The 22,903-nt window shown below is 42.3% G+C and overlaps 1 protein-coding gene across 5 annotated transcripts in view; it reads left to right on the forward strand.

Annotated features, from left to right (window-relative positions):
• The window catches only part of ap3d1 (adaptor related protein complex 3 subunit delta 1), a 30,079-nt gene extending 9,366 nt beyond the window's left edge, over nt 1–20,713 (forward strand). Inside the window, exons 12-35 of one of the 5 annotated variants that reach the window (XM_050054344.1) lie at nt 1,378–1,523; nt 2,848–2,996; nt 3,101–3,331; nt 3,856–4,087; nt 4,247–4,392; nt 5,412–5,553; nt 5,870–5,941; nt 6,124–6,199; nt 6,390–6,589; nt 8,543–8,616; nt 8,985–9,008; nt 10,401–10,569; nt 10,813–10,956; nt 11,389–11,442; nt 13,622–13,738; nt 13,951–14,106; nt 14,487–14,534; nt 15,156–15,176; nt 15,529–15,718; nt 15,936–16,024; nt 16,921–17,006; nt 17,358–17,479; nt 17,685–17,764; nt 17,893–20,713. In XM_050054344.1, the coding sequence (XP_049910301.1) occupies nt 1,378–1,523; nt 2,848–2,996; nt 3,101–3,331; nt 3,856–4,087; nt 4,247–4,392; nt 5,412–5,553; nt 5,870–5,941; nt 6,124–6,199; nt 6,390–6,589; nt 8,543–8,616; nt 8,985–9,008; nt 10,401–10,569; nt 10,813–10,956; nt 11,389–11,442; nt 13,622–13,738; nt 13,951–14,106; nt 14,487–14,534; nt 15,156–15,176; nt 15,529–15,718; nt 15,936–16,024; nt 16,921–17,006; nt 17,358–17,479; nt 17,685–17,764; nt 17,893–17,988 (2,864 nt within the window). In that variant the 3' untranslated portion in view covers nt 17,989–20,713. The remainder of the gene's footprint in view (nt 1–1,377; nt 1,524–2,847; nt 2,997–3,100; nt 3,332–3,855; nt 4,088–4,246; nt 4,393–5,411; nt 5,554–5,869; nt 5,942–6,123; nt 6,200–6,389; nt 6,590–8,542; nt 8,617–8,984; nt 9,009–10,400; nt 10,570–10,812; nt 10,957–11,388; nt 11,443–13,621; nt 13,739–13,950; nt 14,107–14,486; nt 14,535–15,155; nt 15,177–15,528; nt 15,719–15,935; nt 16,025–16,920; nt 17,007–17,357; nt 17,480–17,684; nt 17,765–17,892) is intronic. The other 4 variants (XM_050054345.1, XM_050054347.1, XM_050054346.1 and 1 more) reach the window with 4 other exon arrangements.
• Nucleotides 20,714–22,903: the final 2,190 nt, after the last annotated feature.

Here is a 22,903-nt window from a genome sequence, read left to right on the forward strand (position 1 = left end):
AACGCTACAGAGCTCATATGCACGCTCGGGGCCACTGCTCATTGGCGTTAATGTTTTATATTGTAACGCTTTAGAGTTTATGAACTGATATTTTGATATTGTTTTGTTGTTAAACACGGTCCCCGTTTTACTTAATTTTTTGGATTCTTCGTTCACTGTGAAGGCATGCGAGAAATGTTTTTCACGAATTCAACGTAACATGGGGTAAGACGTTGATATACAGCTGGTCATTTTGCAGATGAAGTGTTCTTGAAGAAAGAGGCCAATTTGGAAGTCCATTACTGTTTAAGCAAGCAAAATATATAATGCATATTAGTTTTATTGTCGGATTGAAAATCAGTTGATAAACCTGCGGTATCATTCTTAATAAGTTAGATGTACTGCAGTCTATTAAAAGGTAAAGATCTGTAGTCTCTAAGTCTCTATAGGTTAAGTGTGTGTTAATGCAAACACCAGATGCAGTGCATTTATTCCACTTTTGCTATGAATAACCACAGGAACAGATCAACTGAAGGCAGCAGTTTAGTAAACAAATCTTTTTTGCTTTAACATCTCACATTTTAAATATTGTTTGCACCTTTCTCACTGAGAGAAAGTTCTACTGAACTGCTGCTGTCACTTTCCCATTGCTGAGGAACATTCAGTGTCATTGTCTCCTGCATCTGCACTGAGGCCACGTCTCCGGTCATTTCTGCTGTGTATTCACCGCAGTGACCAGCCTCACCTAAAGCCCCAAGGTCACTACCGCACATACACACTTATCGATCCAAGAACCTGAGAGGCATTTGTCTCTGCCAAATCAAATGATCGACAGAAAGCTGTGATTCAGCAGATTTCTGAATCGTTAATAATCAGTTTGGTGAGTAGGAAAAAGCTGCCGGAGGATACGACAGAGGATAAAGCAAAACAAAACTACTGTGTCCAGTATGTGTGTTGTGTCGTGTGTATGTGTTTGTGTGTCCTTTCCATTGGTCTGTATGTTTTGTGTTCCTTTCCTTTATATTTAGTTTGTATCACTTCCATATGTGTTTTATAGATTATTCCAGGGAAGATGAAATTTGTCAGATTTTATTTACATGAAAATATTTTCTAGCTGCAGCCAGCTAGGCTCTAAAGCAGGACTAGAGACTGACTAGTTTTTGCACAACCAGGTTTTATACTTGTTGTGTAACTGCATCACAGTCAAGGAAGGATAGTCAGGTGTGTAGATGATAGGAACCTGAATGAGAAAATACTATAACAACATACGTCATTGTTACTGTAGAGAATAACATCAGCTGATAAAAGTAATTACACATTTGCTTGCCAGGGTGCAGAGAGCTAAGGGTGCAGGTACATCTGTTTTGAAACCCACTGAGGTCATGTTTGTATTTGTAGTGAAGTACCTGGGCCTGCTGGCCATGTCAAAGATCCTGAAGACCCACCCCAAGTCAGTACAGTCTCATAAGGACCTCATCCTCCAGTGTCTGGACGACAAGGACGAGTCCATTCGCCTGAGAGCTCTGGACCTGCTCTATGGCATGGTATGAGGCAATGACATTTGTTTTACACATCAATTTATTTATTGTATTTTTTGTGTTAGTATCTTTGAGTCTGCTGGTGGTGTAACTACATACCAGTGGTAGGGGTGCCACAGAGGAGAATTTTTTTTTCACCAATGCATTAACGTGTGAAACTGAAAAGATAGATGATGCTCAGAATACACCAATCAACCAGAATATCAAAAACACTGTCAGGTGAAGTGAACAACATAGATCATGTCATTAGATTGAAATGTTATGCTGGGAAACTTTTGGTCCGGGCATTCATGTGGATGCTACTTGAAGTGCACCACCCACCCCAAACACTGTTGCAGACCAAGTACAACCCCTGATGGCAACAGCTCCATGCCACACTGCATAAACTGTACAGAAGCTCAAGGCGTCAACCTGCCCTCCAAATTGCCCAGATCCCAATTTGATCTAGTATCTGTAGGATGTGTTAGTACCACACCACACAACCAAGACACCCTTCAGAGTTCCTGTGTCCATGCCTCGACATGTCAGAGCCAAGTTCGATCCAAGGAGGCCCCTCCGTGGATCAGAGGTACCTCTGGGGTACCGACTCTTGCCACAAATGCTCAATCAGATTGGGGTCTGGTTTGTCCTGTGTGCTTTGTCCTGCTCAGGGGCCAATGCCATCAGGTAGTGCTGCTGCCATGAGGTGGGGTATTTGGTCTGCAATAGTGTGGGTGGGTGGTGCATGTCAAGAAGCATCCACATGAATTCCAGGACAGGAAGTTTCCCTGCAGAACATTGCATTTTAACAAGATGATTAATGTTATTCACTTGATCTGTCAGTGGTTGTAATGTTTTGGCTGAACACTATGTAGAGCATTTACTTTGATCTTCAACGTTAGATCTTGCACCTTGGAACAAAACTAAACAGTAACAGTCGGTGTGGCTGTAGCAGCACCTGCTTTTCCTTTAAATAAACTTGCTAAAGGTTTTTTTATTTTGTTTGTTTGTTTGTTTTTTCGCTCAGCTCGGCGACAGCTCTCTTCTCTTAATCTTTCTCTTCACTCACAGGGTGTGCTCTGCCCCTGAGGATGACTGCTTCTTTCTCTGTCATCCTCTAAGTCTCCTCAATGTTTGTGTCGTTGTCACCCTGGTAGCACAGGGCCATAAATGTTGCCTTGTGCATAAGGTTATATATAGGGTGATATATAGTCACTGTACAAGATCTTCAACTGTGCCCCCTGACTTTAAAGCTGTGTTGAGGACATTCTGTCTCTCTCTGCCTCAGTTGAAGAAACAACCTTTTAAAGGTGTACATTTATGTGTATAAATTTGATGGCTGCTTTCCCAGGTTTCCAAAAAGAACTTGATGGAGATTGTAAAGAAACTGATGCTGCATGTGGACAAAGCAGAAGGAACCACCTACAGAGATGAACTCCTCACCAAGATCATCGACATCTGCAGCCAGAGCAACTACCAGTACATTACCAACTTTGAATGGTCAGTTATTTACTTACTTATCTCACTCCGTCTTTTGTTAACTTTGTTTGATGTTGTTTCCACTCTGTGACATGATTTTACACTTCCTCAAATCTACCTGACAGGTACATCAGCATCCTGGTGGAGCTGACCCGGCTAGAGGGCACACGGCACGGCCACCTCATTGCCTCTCAGATGCTGGATGTGGCTATCCGGGTCAAAGCCATCCGGGCCTTTGCTGTTGCCCAGATGGCCACTCTGCTGGACAACGCCCACCTGTTGACAGGCAACGTGCAGCGAAAGGGCATCTGCGAAGTGTTGTATGCCGCAGCCTGGATCTGCGGTGAATTCTCAGAGTACGTTGATTCATCTCATTCTTAAACACACTGGTGTAAAATGACATCAGTGTTATTTTTGTTAACGAAAACTATGACTAAACATGTTCGTCAACAGCCCTTTTTTTCCCCATGACTACTGTGCATAATGTATTATGATGATAGTGAGGAATGCCATGACCCAGTTGCCCGTAACAGAAAATTCGGGGGAGATGACTGACAGCTTGGTTCAGATAGTGTGCTTCCCACCTCTGTTTCCTTCCTCCTTTATCATCCAAGTACAAGCGAGCCTTACCTGACTGACAGTTGACACAATCTTTCGTTTTTGTTACACACACTGCAGGGCTGATATGCGTCCCTAAATTTGGGCTCAGTGACACTTGCAATATCTTCTTACTTGTCAAAAGTAACAAACGACTTCCATTTCAAATGGTATATGAGTAATGGGCTTCCAATTTGTAATAATATGTCTTGAATAACATGGTGGTTTCAGATGTGTGTTATTTCAGTTGATAAACTTCCACCTCCTCTTCCTCTATCCTTAGACACCTGGAGAACCCGATGCAGACGCTAGAGGCCATGCTGCGGCCTAAGGTTGCCACCCTACCGGGCCACATCCAGGCAGTGTACGTACAGAACGCAGCCAAGCTGTTTGCCACGGTGCTGAAGAGCCAGGAGGGGAACACAGACGGCACAGCAGCACAGGAAACCAGCCAGCTGATGATCGACAGGCTGCCTCTCTTTGTCCAGAGCGCCAACCTGGAGGTGCAGGAGAGGGTAAGAGAGAGACATGTGTTAATGTCACAACAGAGATCATTACTTTTTAACATTTTGACCTTTGGTATCATATATCTCACAAAGTCAACCACTACGTACAAATCTAGTAAATGACTCAGCTAATCTCCCTGTCGACCTCTCCTTCTGTCCCGTCCGCAGGCGTCTTGCATCCTGCAGCTGGTCAAGTACATCCAGAAGCTGCAACAGAAAGAGGTAGAAGTAGCAGAGGAAGTCATTGCTTTGTTCGCTGGAGAACTCAACCCTGTAGCCCCCAAGGCACAGAAGAAAGTGCCTGTTCCTGAAGGGTGAGTTGACTCAGTACATCACAGACACACTCGCGTTAAAACCATCATTAGAGGGGACCTGTAATGACCTATATTTTGGCTCAAAACTGACGTCAGATTGTGACAGATTTCTTTATATGGTCATACAGAAAACAAGATCAAGGAAGTCTCAAATTAATGGTTCATCATACATGATGAAGACCGAGAGTCGATACACATCAGACTTTTAGATTGCCTGTACTTGAAGAATAGATATATGAAATTATTTCACCTGTTCTGTTTTTTTTTTGTTTTGTTTTGTTTTCATGGTTGTCGGCGTTAATTTGAGACTTATTGTATCTTTTTTTATTTCATACTTTTACCTGCCTCAGCAAAGAGCACCTGTTTGACCCGCCATCAGAGCCATGCAGTGCCTTCTTCTTCCCTTGTAACACTCTACTACAAGTGTTCATATTGCGTACACTGCTACATGTAGCTACAGGTTAACATCAGGGTAATCTTGGTTACTGAGGTTGTTCAATTTTCCTCGATTTCAGATCATATTCCCACTGGAACATGTCCGGTTTTGTAGATTTTGGTTTAGAAGCTTTCATTGGTGATTTTTCACAGTAGAAAGTGCCACTATCCTCCAATACAGTCTTTCCCGGCTGCAGTGACAGGTATCGAGGGTGCAGATGCGGGAGACCTGGAAATGCTGACTAGTCAGAGCAGAATGGGTGTTTTCGGGAGGGGAGAATAAAGAGACAGGCACTAAAACGGAGCATTTCGGACAGAGGATGACAGAGCAGAGACCGTATGAAAGAAATGGTGTTTTTTGACCATTAAAGCATGTACACATGCTCTAGCAGAAACCCAAATACATATATGAGCCTGAAAATGAGCACAGTAGGTCCCCTTTAAAATGAGTTTGACTGTATTTCTAATCTTGTTGAGTAAAACCCATAAATCCTGTTTGTATCATTGTGGTTCACCACAGAGATTATCTGAAACTAGCATGTGTCTGTGAGACCAGTGAAGTGTAACTGAGTTTGTTTGTGCAGTCTGGACTTGGATGCCTGGATCAACGAGCCTCCATCTGAGAGCGAGTCTGAGGATGAGCAGCCCAAGGCTATTTTTGCCAAGGAGGAGCCCAAACACTCCCGCCCCCGTCACACAGAGGTGGACGAGAAGGAGCTGGCGAGGGTGAGCTGGTCAATGCAGCATTGTTAAATTGAGCATGCAACATTGTTTTATGAATATTATAAATATACAGTAGTGCATATTTTTATATATATTTTACCACTGGTAACTGGAAATGGGCAAAACTTCATAAAATAAGACATGAAGGTGCTTTTCAGTCGAGACATAATCATGCAGTGCTTACCTTCAAAACAATATTGACTTTCTCTGAGTTCTCCTGTGAATCTGTCTTCCCATGTGGTTCCCCTATCATGCTAAACTGAGGTAGGCGGTGCCCTCATTGATTAATTTATGTTACTGTTTTTTCCTTGTCTCCCAGAGGAGAGAAGCCAGAAAGCAGGAGCAAGCCAACAACCCGTTCTACATCAAGGCCTCTCCATCCTCTCAGAAGGTGTGCTTACCCACTCATCACCAGGCTGTCTTTTTCACTGCACAGAGTACATGTGTCTGTCAAATCTGGTCTGTTGTATAAGTAACAATTACAGGATACTGAATAGATAGAGTCAGACTTGTGCATGAAATGTATACAGTAACAAACAGTGTGTGTTTTAAATGAGTGTCTCCTCTCTGTAGGTGTACCAGGAGGCCCCTGGAGTGGAGCACATCCCAGTCGTGCAGATTGACCTCAGTGTGCCTCTGAAAGTCCCAGGTAGCACACTTTACCTCACTCTCACAGCTTTCAAAACTTTATAAAAATCAAAATGCTTTCTTTACAGCCATCGTACTAGATGTCGTGCTGCAATGTAATAATTAATAACAATTTCAAAATAATGCAGTTTTTCTTGCTTCTCTTCTGTTTTTATGAGGTATAATACATGATCCCTTCTTCTGTCCCGCAGGTCTGCCTATGTCTGACCAGTACGTGAAACTTGAGGAGGAGCGTCGGCAGAAAGAGAGAGCAGAGAAGAAGAAGAAAGAGAAGAAGAAGAGGAAAGAAAAGCGCAGCGGACGAGGGAAGAAACACGATTCGGGCCCGGAAAGTGAGGAGGACATCACGCCTGCGCACATGGTCGACATTGTTACCGAGGAGATGCCAGAGGTACACTGGAGCTGTATTAACATCACAAAGAGTTTTGAATTGACAGGTGTCATCATCAGTAATAATATACATTTGATATCAGTGATTCTGCACATCACACAACATTGAAAATTTGCACTTGACATGAGACTCTAATTTAATGTAGAAAAATAAAAGGTATATACGTTTTCCTCTCTAAATTATAATGCTGTTAACACATTACTCTGACCTTATTATTGTTCAAAGCATTAATGCCAACTGACAAACTATGATTGTGGACTAGAGGTCGACCAATTGATTGGTTCGGGGGATTTGGCGCTGGCACAAAAGTCTATGGCTGAATCCAAATGTCCGCGTTTCACTGCACTCGCAGACTTGCGGACTTTGCGGGCGCGTTCCCGAGAACTCTAGGAGTGCTTAGGGCTATCCAAAGCTACAATTCATCCAGTCCACAAGGGGCCTTAAGCGGGCTTTCTGCAGACTCCCAGAGAGTCCGCTTGGGGTGCAGACTTCAGCAGACTTCACTGATTTAATAACCCACAATTCATTGCAATACAGACGTGACATTGTGGGTTTTTCAACTGCCAAAAAAAAGACTTCTGAATGTGTAAAACAGTAATTGATAGTTAGGTCTATTAAAATGCTACTTGAATTGCATGGGCCAGAAATAATATTCAACCACATCATGAAACAGAAATATGTATAAGTATAGGCTGTAGAGGGACTGAGAATGCATTTTATTATTGCGGCTAAAAAATTGGCCTAAAAACAACAAAACAGGGTCTCTAATATAAGTAATGCCCAGTTTCCTGAGATCCTGTCCTAATTTACAAACATCAATGTTTTTGAACACTATAGCCTGTTATATAGAGATGTATTAATACATTTTTGTTCAGGCACAAAAAAGGTTATACATGGCATTTATATCTTGTTATCTGCAGGGACACATGAGTAGGCACTATTCATGAGCTCATATGACATATATGTGAATATGACAGCAGCGACAGTTGACCGTTTCCACGGCAATGAGTAAAACGGTCTCGAGTGCTGTCTGTCAGCCGCTTGCAGTCTCTGCCCTGGCAGAGTGATGACAGTTAACGTCACACTACATACTACAGAAGTCCACAAGGGCTCAGTCCGCAAGTCCAGAGGGTGGACATTAGGAGTCTGTGAGTGAATGTAGCACCTTCCTGTTTCAAATTAAAAGCCTTTCAGCATTTCATACACAGTCCAGCCATATACTATGTTTTGACCCTTTCTTGTTTTAATTTTTGATGAATCATGGAGAAAGTATCTTGAAAACACCAAATCACTTCTCTTTAAATGATCTTGCTTAAAATTGCATTTGAGATTTTTCAGCCCTGTTAAATATCAGTTACTAAATACTCTAAAGTAACTGAATGTAACAGAAATATTGCTTATCTCTGATCATAGTTTTGCACGGAGACTCCATACTCAAAGGTAAGGTAATGTGATTGCGTGCCTGAGAATCTCAGGTTGAGTTTGAGGGAAAACAGTGGCAATAAGAATTAAAATCATCCCCCTAGATTTTTCACAGTTAGTTTAAATTCCAAATTTCTGTATTAGATACTTCAAGTTAGATGTTCATGTCCATGTTTCTATATTTATTTTTCTGCCATGAGTTAGAAACTGGACAACTGTAGAGCTGAACATCTAATAAAGCCAAAGATTGTTCATTTCTGAAACTGTTTCATGGGGGTGATATCATCTGATTCATCTGCTTTTTCCTGCTTCAAACTATCGTTATTATATCGGCCTTTAGATCCCACTATTGGACGATCTCTAACGTGGACATGTATCTCAGTCAGAATTTAGTGCTTTAATCACTTGCGTGGTTTATTGGGTTCTCAGCTCTGAAGCTGGAAGCCAATATCTCTGATCTTTTCACATTTGCTGTGTTGTAGATAGAAGATTATCTAGAGAGAGTAACAAGCTCTGTTTTGTCGATTTCAGAATGCCTTACCCAGTGATGATGATGACAAAGATCCCAATGACCCCCATAAAGCCCTGGACATCGACCTGGACAAGTGAGTCCACACCATGTTCCTGTACACTGATCTGACCCTTGTGTAAATGTCACACCTGATATAAGCACATAACGTCTAAGCTGCTGAGAGCCATCATTTACACATCTGTCTGAGCCAATCAACCAATCGTTAAAAGTGTGATTTTCAGTCCAAATCTAGAGCAGAGAATTGCTGAAGTTGAATCTTGTTGTGACTTTTTAACTTGATATTTTCTCAGCCTGATTATTTCCTGACCTTCCCGGCCGTAGCGTCACAGCCGCTGTGATGCGGCCCTTTCCCTCCTCTCACTCCTTCTCATGGCGGTCTGCTTTCTGCTTCCTCTTTTTCTATGCCTACACACACCCACACCTGCCTCTTTGTGCGGGCAGCTTGGTGGAGATGGCTGGGCGTAGGTGAGTAGCACTCCAGCCGCAGGACCTGGGCTCCAAATGTACATGGACTGCCTCTCTGTCTCTTTCTCCCTCTCTCTCTCTCTCTTAAGTAGCTGTCTTGCTCCTCAAACTAACATAGCTGTCCTTTCTCTGCTCATCTGGAGTTTGCAGTATCTGCTCCCTCTTTCTGTTCTTCTCTCCCAGTATTTTCAGCATCTACTGGTCATCATAGCCTTTGACTTAGTATAATAGCCAGTATCCCTTTTCTCTTTACCCTGCTTCTTTTTTAAAGCTTTTATAAGCTTGACAACATCAGCAGCACATCACTCTATTCTATGATTTCTCTGTCCTTCAGAGAAGAAAAATTCTCCTAAAAGAAATATATCATTGATTAACGTCAAATTGTTTCACAGAAATATTATAATCTTTAACCGGCTGCTGCTGATGTTCTCAGGACTCAATCTCTCCCCACCTGTCCTCCTGGAATAAGCTCCTAAAAGCACTTTGGCACTTGTTTTTCTTGGAAAAGTCCATCAGTGTCAGTATGCTTTTAGGAAACGTATCCCAGGGGTTAGGTACAATAATTCTTTTGCTCATATTGCCCAGATCTTCCCTGAGTTCGGCAGACCTGCCATGCCTCCAAATTCTCACCAGCTGTTTTTTAAGTGCATACTCCTTGCCTGGCCTTGGTGGAAATAACAAGCACATGTGCTCTTAGACCAATGCTGTGATATGATTTATAGTAGATGATGTACAATTATTTTAATAGTATGAGGTTGAACTCGTGTTTAAGACTAAGGAATGGAGAAGATTATAGATTGTGCAGGAGTTATTGCAAACATCTGGAGGAAACTGTCTGCATATATTTCTGTTATGGCTTTCTTTTACTGAAAATTTCCTCCAGTATAAAAAATAAGGAATAAAACAAAAGATTTCTAGAAAGATAAAACAAAAATAATACTGAATGCATTTTGAAGAAAGCACAAGTATTGTTTCTATTATGTGCTTTTATATAGAACAACCAGCAGGGGGCTGCAGTGCATGTGTTTATTGCTTTAAAGGCTCAGGCTCGGGGAAATAAGCTTGACAGCTCTTATCAGTTCAACATGGAGGAATTTATTGGTGTAGTTTTTAGCTGTCTGGGAAGTTCCAGTGCTTCTAGCTCTGCCAGAGGAATGGCTTAATGCAACGCTTTGAATGAGACCTGGCTGCTGCACAGAGCAGAACATGTGCCTGAGTACCGTGGAGTTGTGCACCACACAGCCCTTGTTCACCTTTTTTAACAGATCAATACTTACTGCAAGAAAATAAGTTTTCAGATGATGGCACTAACTCCAGGTGGACCGTAATCACCTCATAAATCCTTATCTAAACAATGTCAATATGTGTATCCGTGCTTTGTTGTTTCTCCAGGCCACTCGCTGACAGTGAGAAGCTGCCTGTCAGGTCACACCGTGCAGCAGAGGCTCTCAAAAGCCCGGCTGAGGACGGAGACATGGAGAGTGCCGCTTCACAGGAGCCCAAGAAGAAGAGCAGCAAAGAAAAGCGTGAAAAGAAGAAGGATAAAGACAGGGATAGGAAGGTGAGGGTAAAATGTCAACAGGATTTTGCTCTTTGTGTTTTTCTCCTGGAAACCACACTCGCCTCATTCTGTCTAGCTCATGAAGCTGCTCCTTAAAACCAGTAAATCAGAATTATGGAGCGGTTTGAGCGAGAGGGGCAAACAACAAGGAGCTGTCAGCCATCATGACGAGATGAGTCAGAGGTTGTGGTCCTCAACCTTGTTGTGACACACAGCTGAATTTATTCTCCTGTTTTTTCGCAGAAGAGCAAAGAAGAGAAGAAGAAGAAGAAACACAAACATGAAGACAAAGGGGAGGATCTTCTTGGGGAGCAGGCAGACGAGCCTGTGGTCCAATCAGAAGAAACTAATGAGGTGGCTGCACCTCCCGCCTCCACCACTGCTGAGGTATGTCCTTACAGAGGGGTTGAACAAGGCTGTTTTTCTACCTAGCAACAGTTTATATCTGAGATCTGATTTGACCCAGAAGTCACATTAAATTTGATAATCTCATCTAAAATTAATTGGCTTAAGAATATCAATACATGTAGTCCACAGTTTCTGCTAAAAGGTTACATGCATACAGATATCTTTGATCATTCTCATTGACTCAACACTTCCATCGCTTCTTCCCAGCCCGTCTTTCAATCAGCTTTAGTGATCAAGTATCCGTTTCCTCGTAGCTGACTGCGCAGGCTGTTGCCAAATACTTGATTTATTCATGAAATAGAACAGTGTAATCTCTGTATCCATTTCCATGAATAGTAGAAAGATACAGAACCTGTTTGGCCCTCACCCCTCTCACCTCCTCGCACTCCTCTCCCTCCCTCCCTCTTCTAGGTTTCGGATCTGGATTTCTGGCTCTCAAACGCTCCAGTGCCCTCTAACACCCAGGTTGAGTCGTCCCCTCTCCCTCCTTCTCTCTCTCCCTCTCCTCTCATCTCTCCAGTTTATATATTCCTCTTTCATATCTCCATGTTTTATGGATCTACCTCATATTTTTTGTTTTTGCCATGTGTTCTCCCTCTTGGTTTGGATTGGTTGTTTTTTTTCTCACCTCACCTTTTTGACACGACTTCCTCTCTTTCACAGGTCACATAACACTTTCTCCTCTCATCCTCTTTTTTCCAGCATGTGTATATGTGTGCCTGTGTACACAGTGTGTGCGTATTTGTCTCACAATGCCAGTGGTTCTCTTCCTCAGCTTTTTGTTTTGCTCGCTGGGTGTCGTGTCGGTCTTGAGATCAAAGTGGATGTCGTTATTGTTGTGTCGGTGGTGGTGGTGGTGATGGTATAAAGTGAGCGGAGGTTGTCTGAGGCTCCCTGGAATGTGGCCTGGAGTCAGTTTTTATGTGTTCCTGTCGCCACCGCATCACCACATGTGTCCTCTGACTGCTTCCTCCATGATCACATGTGGGGTCCTGCCCGTCTTTGTTTGTGTTTGACCTTTTGAGTATCACTATTGCACACAGAGAGACAGAAAACATCATAGATTCCTAGAAGCAGGATTGAGTTAATGCTATAATGTGGAATTTTTTGGTCACTATGGAACATTTTTATGAGCGAGTCTTGCACATGCATGCACACACCGAGATGCAATCACCAGTCCTGCTGCAGATTTTAGGCTAATCAACATTTTACTGCGGTAATGTGTGCAGAAATGTAGCAACATGATGTAAACTATTTAGGGTTTAAGATATTTTTGAAATCTGCTTTGCAGGTGTTTTATGGGGAAGGAAATGCATTCACCACATTTGTTAAAGCTCAAGGATTCACACTATATGTTTTGATGAGGAAAGCTGAACATAAACACAACAGGGCACCTTAAACTTGCTCTCACCTAATGATTCACAAAAGTAAAACAACACCATTATTTAAAGGTATACTATGCAGGAAATGTTGTTTCCTATTTGTGAGCACAACATTCAAATTTGGACGCTCCTCCCTACACTGCTTGTATGTACACTGCAACCTACGATTGTAGGAACGTTACATTTGTTGTATTGGAAAAGCTGTATTTCAGCAAGCTAACTAAGCTAACTGCTCACACATGTCCAACATAAAACAGGCCAACTACGCATCGCTCTTCATCCCCATCCTCTACTTCACTGCTCTTCAGTGAAAATGAAAGCCAATCTAAGATTCAGTCTCACTGTGAAACAAGCTTTGTTAGCTTAGCATTTCACCTCGCTATATTTATATATAATGAGACTGTGTCCACAATTTATTTCTCTCGAGTGCTGTTTTTGGCTGTGGGTACACGCCCACAAGTGTCCCGACCACAGCAAAATAAGAGGAAAATACAGGCAGTGCAGGGTGGCTGCAGATAAATACACCGCCACACACTTACAGTGGGTCATAAGTGACAATTGAGAGGGATTACTACCAAAACAGTATATACAGTTTTGGGGTTTGCCTGCATAGTGTACCTTTTACCCGCCTAATATAATGGTAGGGGAAACACTGCTATTCCTAAAACCAGGCCTGTCCATTTTAACTTTGGTTTTGAGGAATTCTTTGTTAATCATATGAGCTGTCAGTCCCAAAGTGAAAGCTCTTCTGACCTAGATACACTGCCCTTTAAGGACATGCCTCGACATGTCTACGTGCAAGACTTGTTTTTGTATTGGCTGTCACACTAGCAGAACAGATTGCAGATTTTGACCCACAGGGGGCTTCCTATAGCATACACGTAGGCTGTCACTGGGATCCTGTAAGTCCTTTATCTGTATCTGAGGAGCTCGTGTGGCTTGTTAGTGCCGTCCTCTCAACAGCCCAAAACAAAGCCGCTGCACGTGCACAGATATCCACAACATCCTTATTGGTTTCACAGTTGGTTCAGTTCATTAGACTGGTTAGTGGTCTTGCATGTGATGCACTTGGTTTAGAAAATCAGGTTTGTGGTATCACAGAGCTCGTAGGTTGCAGCTGGTCATGAATGACTTTTTTTTTAATGAATGAGTGAACTCACTAACTCCACTTACCTCTATCAACACAGAAATGGCAAACACTACTGTATTCATCACATACTTCTAATGCCTTTGTGTGTTTTTGTGGTGGTGTGTCTAAACAGGAAGCAGCAACAGTAGCAGCAGCAGCAGCAGAAGCAGCCCCCGTGCCTGAGGCGGCCTCTGGCACAGCACCAGACTCCGAGCCCGATGAGCCCAAAGACACCGAGATGGAGGAGACGGTGAGTCACCGTCGATGATGCGATAATTGCAAAGTAAAAAGTTTGCCTGCAGAGATTGCAGTTCACAATGACCTGACGGGACGCAGCACATTGGCAGCTCTTATTCTCACACGTTCACGCAAATGATGTGCCACAGACCTGCCAGTTCGTATGTGTTCTCTGGAGGAATAGAATTTCTAATAAATTGTCTCCATCTTGTTCTCAATGAGAAGAAGTCCTCCAAACACAAGAAGAAGAAGCAGAAAAAGGAGAAGGAAGAGAAGGAGAAGAAAAAGAAGAAGAAGCACCATCACCACCATCACCACAGCGAAGGAGGGGGAGAGGAGTCGGTGCAGAACGGCACTGTGGAGGAGGAAGAGCCTCTGCCGGTCAGTGTTAGTCATCAGTGTTTAACAGCCTGACCTCAACCAGAAGTGTGAATGAAAACATTCAGCTCAGCAGGTTTTTTTATTTTATGCTTTAAGGGGGGGGGGGGACAAGTCACACAAGTAACTGACTTTAAAGCTACAAATAACTTGATGCATGCAAATTTATCATCATTCTGATCTGTGGCTCTCAGCTGCACTGTTTAAACCCTCTGACCGCTACACACACAGACACACACACACACACACACACACACACACACACACACACACACTGCCTTGCTTGTTATGCATCGACCAGGTAGAACCAGCTCCTGTTGCCTAGTTAGCATACAGAGTGACAGAGAGCGTCTGATCTGACCTGAGCTCTTCTCTCCTTTCAGCCCATGTCCAATTACTGCCTGCTGGCTGAGAACTCCTACATCAAGATGGTGAGTGATGGAGGGATTCTGCTGAAAGAAAGCGGGACCTTTACCACTGGGCTTGGATTTTTTTTCTTTCACTCATTATCCTTACAAGATTTGTCCAGTATTTGGCCTCATTTCAGCCATAATAACGTTTAATTTAATCATTTTATTTGCGGTATCTAAAGCCTTCTCTGACAAGGCATCATGTGAATCGTGTTTACATTTTTGGCTCACTGTATAATGCAGAGGGATGATGAAAAGATTTGCACAACACGTGGGTTTGCTTGCCAGAATTCACCTCACGCTTTTTTCTGCGCGCTGAAAAGAAAAAAAACATGTTTAATCATCTGACCACATGTGATGTTTACCCTTAATCGACTCCATCGTTGTGCAGCTCTGCATATCTCTGTGAGATTAATAAGTAAAATGTTATTTCCAATCATGAGATCCAGGTTGTGGAAAATCCTGAATTTTCTGCTCAAAAATGAGCAGATTCTAACCTTCCTCTTTAAGGACAAATGTGGAAACAGTCATTCTAATGTTCACGTTTAGGCTGTTGATATTAACGTTATCTAAGACAACAGTGGCAGTGAAAAAGCAAACAATGTATGCAGATCCTCTCCTTTTCTCTCCCTCTCTTTTAAGATGATGGAAGATGCTGATGAGGTACTGGTTACATTCTGTCAGTGACAGAATATTAAATCTCTTCTAGATGTGTTTCACTCTGTTCTTGTTGCGCTTCACGGACCGGCCTCGGAGGCAGACTCCGTTAACATTTCTGAGAATGATTCTGTCCTTGTGGTTTTCTCCTTGTGCTCAGACTTGGTTTCTTGGAAACAGTGTTGTGTGCTTTGGTGTTGGGTTTATGAATCAGATCTGCTGTGTTTACTGTATGTCTTCTTTAAATAATCATCGCTCAGTGAAATACAAGGAGGGAGGTTTAGACAGCTTGAGTCTGAACAGTCATTCTCGGTGCAAATGCATTTATTTATTTCATTTTATTTTCCTCCCACAAAAGGTGAACGACATCCAGGGAAACCTGCAGGATGGCAGCCAGGTGGTGGTGTCTGTTATATTTGAAAACAAGTGCGACAGCTTCCTCAAGTCCATGGAGTTCAACGTGCTGGACTCTCTCAACTCCAAGCTGCAGAGGCCAGAGGGGTCAGGTCCACATGACGGCCTCACCGTTCCCTTTCAACTTCCACCTGGTTAGTGATTAACTGCAAAATGCATGTGTTCAATAGAGAAATCAATCTCCCTGAACAATACACATGCACGACAATGGATTTTTGTAGTGTGTATAGAGTCATTGCGTTCACTGTAGTGTTCTAAAATGGTGTGTACCAACATTGTAGTGACCCTCAGTCTATTTCAAATCTCACTTTTGGAGGTTTTGTTAAATCTAATTACTCTCTTGTGCTTCAGGGGTGTCCAATGAAGCCCGATTTGTCTTCACCGTACAAAGCATCGTAATGCCACAGAAACTGAAGGGAACCCTCACCTTCATAGTAAAGGTCGGTAGGAAAACACACACACACACACACACACACACACATACACACACATGAAAATTAGAATCAGAAATACTGTATTGATCCCAGAGGGGAAATCGTGATTTGTTAGTCGCTTCTATGGCAAAAAATCCCCTCACCAAAACACACAATTTGTTTTGGTATCATATTTTAAACCAGTCACAGCTTCCATAACGTGATGTTAAACTGTTTCATGTCATGCCGTCCCCAACATGTCAAACATAAATTAGAAAGGCTTGATATTGCAGAATTACATTGGATATACCCCTTTTTCCACTGAAATTAGCATGTAAATGCAGGTTTTTTGAATGTAGGAAAACTTGCTAAAAAAAATAGGCGCTAGACTCCTTTCCCATTGTTAGTGGTAGTTTTTCCTGTTGTGTCACATTTGGCGCCACAAACATGCCGGGAAAAAGGGTTAGTAAACAGTGGAAAGCAGCATGGAGCTCAGTGAAAATAATACTGTTGTTACTTCTATATCTGTTACTTATTCGGTCTCTCTCTCAAACTGTGCCAATCAGAGCTGGAGCTAATAAACACCCGTGACTACTGCAGAGTCTTCCGATTGTAACCTTTCCTATTAAATACAAACCCAGATATTGGTAGGATTTTTTTGTCCAGTGGGGTAAGGGGCTTTCAGAATGTTCCTTTGCTGATTCCACTCCTGTCAAAAACATTTTGGGAGCAGCAGGGTAACATAGCAGCACAGAAGCTGTGTACTTCAATGATGCAAGGAATCCTAAACCAGCTCCAGGTTTCATTTTGGTAACTCACCCTTCACCCAGATCTCTGTGCAGGTCTACTGGCCAAAAGAGACACGTTCAAGTGCCACGTTACTTTGTTATTGATTATCTGTATTTCTTGTTGTGGTCCCGCAGAATGAAGACTCCTCTACTCATGAAAAACTGGACTTCAAACTGCACTTTACCTGCACCTCCTACCTAATCACTACTCCTTGCTACAGGTTGGTGGATCATGTTTTACACCACATTACAACCCACGTTACAAAGTTGCACATACTGACAATTTTTTACATTCTCTGGGTGCTTCTTAGTCATTAAAATAAAGATAAAGGTGAAGGAGTTGTGCTAAATGATGGTGCTGGGGAAAAAACTTGTTTAATGGTTCATCCTCTGGGTGGCAGGAATAGGTTCAGTAAGTTTCATGTCAATATTTTGTGTGTAAAATTGGTGGCATTAGAGAAACGTGCCTTATTATCATCTGGGGATGATGAATATCCGCAGTGAATTTAATAAAAGTTTAGTCATAAGTTTCTGAGTTGTCATGCTGAGTTTCTTTTGTTTTGTTTGGCCAGTGATGCGTTTGCAAAGCTGCTTGAGTCGGGCGACCTGAAGTGCAGCTCTGTCAGACTGGAGGGAGTCAACATGCCCTTCCACCACCTACTGGCCAGGATCTGCTTCCACCACCATTTCTCTGGTACATATACACAAGAGGCCATTTGATATTTGTCTCGAACGACAGACTTTTGTCTTAAAATGTCATGGTACCAGATGGGTAGGGTGCTCCACACAGTTTGTCAGGAATGTATGACATCAACGGGAAGTATTTCAAAGCTTAGTATGTTTCGGTCATGGTGGACTGAGTATTTCTGACACTTGTGTCTTTTTTGTCATTGGATTAGTTGTGGAGAGGATCGACTCCTGTGCCTCCATGTACAGCAGGTCTATCCAGGGTCACCACGTCTGTCTGCTGGTCAAAACTGTGAGTGCACCAATGAAACTCCTCCCTCATCCTTTTTAATCACCAATTATTATCATTATGTTTCCGAAAAGTGGACTTTCAGATTGTGAGCTTGATTGTCTCTCTCTGTCCTTCCCTCCTTCTCCCAGTCTGGCGAGACAGTGTCCATTGACGCTAAATGTGACGAGCCGACGCTGCTTGGGAATGTGCTGGATGAGATCAAGCAGACCTTCTCTCAGTGCTGATTGTGTCCGACAGCCCCAGGGTGCTGTCGGACACAGGGTGCTGCCCCCCCCCCGACCCCTCCATGCCACCCCTCCTCCCTCGCTGAAACACAACATAATCATGTTACGAAACACTGCGGCTGGCACCACCAGTATCGCCCTATTTATTAGTCCTCAGATTCGCAACATTTCTATCCCCTTCCCTTCTTCTTCTTCTTCTTCTTCTTCTTCGGTGATTGTCGCTCCGCACTCTGAGCTCTGTGGTCACTCCCCGACACTTGATGTTGTTTTACAGACTCACTGTGTACATGCGCCGTCTTCTCTGCAACGCACTTTTCATCTTTACTTCCTGGTTTACCAACCCCCCCTTCCAACAGCCACTCTGACTCTGTACTGAGCTCCTGTTTCTGGATGTCCTGCATCCTCTGCTCTTTCCTGTGTACTTCTCTCCGCCCTCCACTCTGTCTGCAATTCAGTTTGTGACCGTCATGTAATGTAATGTTGACAACTGGACTTTTGCTGTTGATGGTTGAATTGTGATTTTACTGTTTTGAAGGTTTTGTCTTCGGTTTGTTTTTTTTTGTTTGTTGTTTTGTCTCTGTCTTTTTTTTTTTTTTTTTGTCTGAAACCCGTCTGCGCCTTCGTCTCGCCCCCCTTCTCTCTGCCCACTAAACATCAGTGTGCGTGCTGCTCGGCTTTTCTAGGCCTGGAAAAAAACTATGTGACTGACTCTTTCTCAGACTGGTCCAAGCTGGAAACAAACAGGGACTCTTAACCTGCTCACCCACCGCTGACCTGGTGCCTGGAGAACACCAGACGCCGACCACCTGCAGCTTCAGTAGTGCAGAGATGAAACCACAGCTACATATAAGGCATGGGGGGTTTAGACTTGCCCTACTTGCCTTTTGGCTCAGAGCAAATCTGCCAGTGTTAATTCAACACAATCCTTGTGTGGCACTACGGGTGATTTGTACAGTAGATCAGTGGTTTTGCTCTGTGCCTTAGCGGCGCAGTCTGACCTACTCCAGCGCTCCATGAGTCTCGTAGAGCCCCACCTCCCTCCCCAGTTCATCTGCTCCCTCATCAACTGTGCTAAACTGCAGTTTGATTCCCCAAGAACTTCCAACATATCATTTCCTCCACAAATCAATTAATTTGAAGGCAGGAGTGTGTAAAAATGAAATGAAACTCCAGGGTGGAAGTGTACAGTGTAATGTGAGAGTCAGGCCGGTGCCACCTTTATCAGCCTCCTCTTAAACTCACATAGTTTGTAAAGATGTTATATTACTGTAATGCTCAGAAGGATACAGTTACATGGTGCTGAGGGCCCTCGTTTGTGTCACCATGTGGTCAAATTAGTGACAGAATAATGAGGTGTAAAGAGAGCTGCTCATGTTACATCACTATCCTGGGTAGGTCAAATATGGCTGGTTAAGGGACGACAATATCAACCTGGCTTTAGTTTAAAACCTTCAGGTTCTCTGTGAGCAGAGGCTGTGAAGTGGTCGGTGGTTTTAGGTTCCCTTTCAATCAGTATTAGGCAATGTGTACGGAAGCCTCCACTCTGCTGTTTTGTCTGTTTTCATGTGAAATCATGCGCCTGTGCCGCCGCGACGTTTGCATCACAGTAGCTGCACCCGGACCCCCAGTGTTTCTTTCCCCCTTCAGAAACTGCCTTGCCATTTTTTGTGCATTGACATATGATGATGAACATGGATGGCTGTTGGGTTTTTTTTCTCAAAATGGCCGCCTCTTGGAGGTACTTGATGTTTTAGTTTGTGTCATTCATGTCTGAAGTCACTACCCGGTCCAGCACGACTTAACCTCGTAGTAGCAGCAAGATAAAAACTGACTCGGTAGCGTCTCTGATCATATATATACCGGTAAGGCCCTCTTCACATCTGTCTGCTGTTGTAGATAACGACTATGATAATGATGTCTGTGACCTGGAGATCAGGTCAGCCATTCCACGAGATCTTCTGTGCAGTGGTAGAGTCTGAATACAGAAGTGATCGGCTGTATTTCAGGAATGTCAATAGAAAATAAGTATATGTATTCCCTGTTCCTGGAAATGACTGATGTAAGAAACTGAAAAAAAAAACCTCCCCTAATCATACATTGTCCTGATTCTGATCATTCTCCTGTGCATAATATTTGATTAAAATTTGTATATTGCATGATTAGGAATGTACACTTTTTATTTCCTTTTTATTTCTGTTCCATCGACACACTTACACAAAGAAAAACTCGTCATTCCATTTTGTCCTTTTTTTCTTTATAGTTTTTTTTATGAAGTTTACTTGACCATTCTCTATTTTTGATGGTATTGTGTTTTTATCTATTCTAAGTTCAGACAATTAAAAAAAAAAAAAGGTGATATCGTTGAATGTTTTAAATTATTAAACACGGGGAAGGAAGGGGGTTATATTCGGTGTCATGGCACTGAGGGCGTGGGGCTCCGAATAATAAGTAAAACAGGTCACATGAAGCAGTGTACTGAGAGACGACCCACTCTGTCTTAATTCTCTATCGGTTCAGTTGTAGTGAGTTATTTTACCAAGTTTGGCTTGTGACATTGAAATATACTCTGGTATGACTTTGACTTTTGGAAGGTCCTGTCTTTTTATTTCTCCATATTCCATTATCAAGCTGTACAATGTAAATGTTTTAAAGGGGACAACATAAATTATCTACATTCCCTTTAAAGAAAGTCCACCCAAATTAAAAATAAAGGCTGTAAGAAGCTGCTGTAGTCATTTTTTGTGTTACAGTGAAACAATAAACACCCACATACGCCAAAATGTTTATATATTCTGTGTATGAAACAACAGATGGGTAGCAGAATAATGTGTGGAGGAGGTATGGTGTTTTTATATTTCTTTAAATGTATTTCTAACACATACAGACTGTTGTTGGCACTTACACACTGGATGTGTTGTTAACAAGATGTGTTGCTTTGAACTTCACTTCCCAGAAAGCCTTGCGTGACAGCAGAAGTAACTGAGACCACTTTGCTGACTGACAGCGAGCAGCTGAGTTTAGTAAAGTTCAACTAACAAAGCCAGAGGTTTTGGTTTGATAGTTTAATGTGTAAACAGCTTATTTGAACGTAAATGTCTTTGAGCTGACTCTCTTTTATACGTTTAAAAAACACACCGAAGGAGGAGCCGTGCTACATTTCGTTAGCATCGCTGTCAAGCTAACCGGGGTAAGTTTCCCACATTCACTGTCAAAATAAAAGCCCCACCTGAAACGTTAAAGCTTCAACAGCAAGGTGGGAAATTAACTTCTTAAAATGGGAACATCTACCAGCCACTGACGGTTAAATGTTCAAATTTCTCAGCAACTGTAAATCTTTTTTTTTTTCTTTTTTAATCTACTAGTCACTTTAATATTTCACCAGCATTTGTATGGTGGCAGAAGCTTATTTCCCACCCTGGTCAATGGCTGAGCTAAATGTCTGCTGAGTTGTCAAATTCAGGAGCAAGTGTTTATCTTTGCTATATATTTATTATATTTATCAATACTACTTAATTACATCTGATTTAGCTTTAAGTATCATTGTTTAAGGAGTGATTTAGGTAGGGACTGTTCTTAACTTAATAGAGGAGGAGGTGATTTTGTAATATAATTATTATTATTATCACCATTAGTAGTAGTGGTATTTTGACTCTCTCTAAAGCTAAAAATATTTTACCTTGACCCCCCTGAGTGACTGGCAGAAAATGCACGACCCTCCCTCCAACATAAATTAGTTATTGGATTATATAAAACTTACCCAGGTAGCCAAAATGACCTGGCCCTGAACTCGGCATGCCGGATGAAATTAGCCAGGCTGAGTCTGGTTGCCCAACTCAGCTGAGACTTGGCATGAATGACGCCCCAGAATCGGGCAAAATCAGCTTGCCCGATTCCAGCTGTAGGCACTGCCATCACTGGGCCGTTATCAGAAATGACTTGGCCCAGCATCGGTCCAACCTCAACATGCCGGATGAAATCAGCCGGGCCGCATCCGGTCGCTTCACTTGGCTGAGAGTTGGTATGAATGATGCCCCAGAATCATGCTGAATCAGCTGGCCCAATATCTGGCTGCCATCACTGGGTGCCCTTTTGATGTTTAAAAGTTAAGGTTTAAGTTGAAAGTTTGAGTTGAAGACTCAGTTTTTCACTTATCCTGCATGCTGGTTAGTTGTAGGTCAAATTTTAAATGAGACATAGGATAAAATGATTTTGATGACATATCACTATTTTAAGCTCAGATTTATTTTCTTTTTTTTTTTCCTGATGGAAGCGTTCCTCGCACATGATGTGTCCAAGGATTTTCAGAAATGTGAAGATCCAGATAGATAGATAGATAGATAGATAGATAAATAAAATTGTCTATGACTTCTCTCAAAAATCAAAGGTACGGACAAACACACAACACAATACACCACTAAAGAAATTCACAATATATATGATTGTAACAGTGCTAATAGGCAGGCAGGAGCAATACATTGAATAAATAGCAAAGGAGAGCACAGATGGTGCAAATGGTGTAATATTGGTGATTTTCAAAGAAAACATGCTAGTTTCGGAAGTATGTTTATCAGGTTTTCTTTCAAAATTGGCTGTAAAACAAATCAAAAATATAACCACTTAGCCATGAAGCCAAAATAAAAAAAAAAAACAAGTCCCTCCTCAGTGCTTAAAAAATAATTTGACATGCCTCCCTCTTTGTGCACCATCCTCTCCTCTCATAAGTAATGAACAGTCCCTTAGAGCTAACACTAAATAGCCTGAAAACCAACGGAAAGTGATTTAATACATGCAAAATCGAGTAAGAGAAAAATACCTTTGTGATACGGGGGTATAAACAATAATAATAACGATAATAATTAATACACGGTAAAGTTGTTAAAGCTGTTAAATATGGAACAAAAACGTAATTTTAAAA

The sequence above is a fragment of the Epinephelus moara genome, chromosome 10, assembly GCF_006386435.1.
Source record: "Epinephelus moara isolate mb chromosome 10, YSFRI_EMoa_1.0, whole genome shotgun sequence".
NCBI classification, from domain to species: domain Eukaryota; kingdom Metazoa; phylum Chordata; class Actinopteri; order Perciformes; family Serranidae; genus Epinephelus; species Epinephelus moara.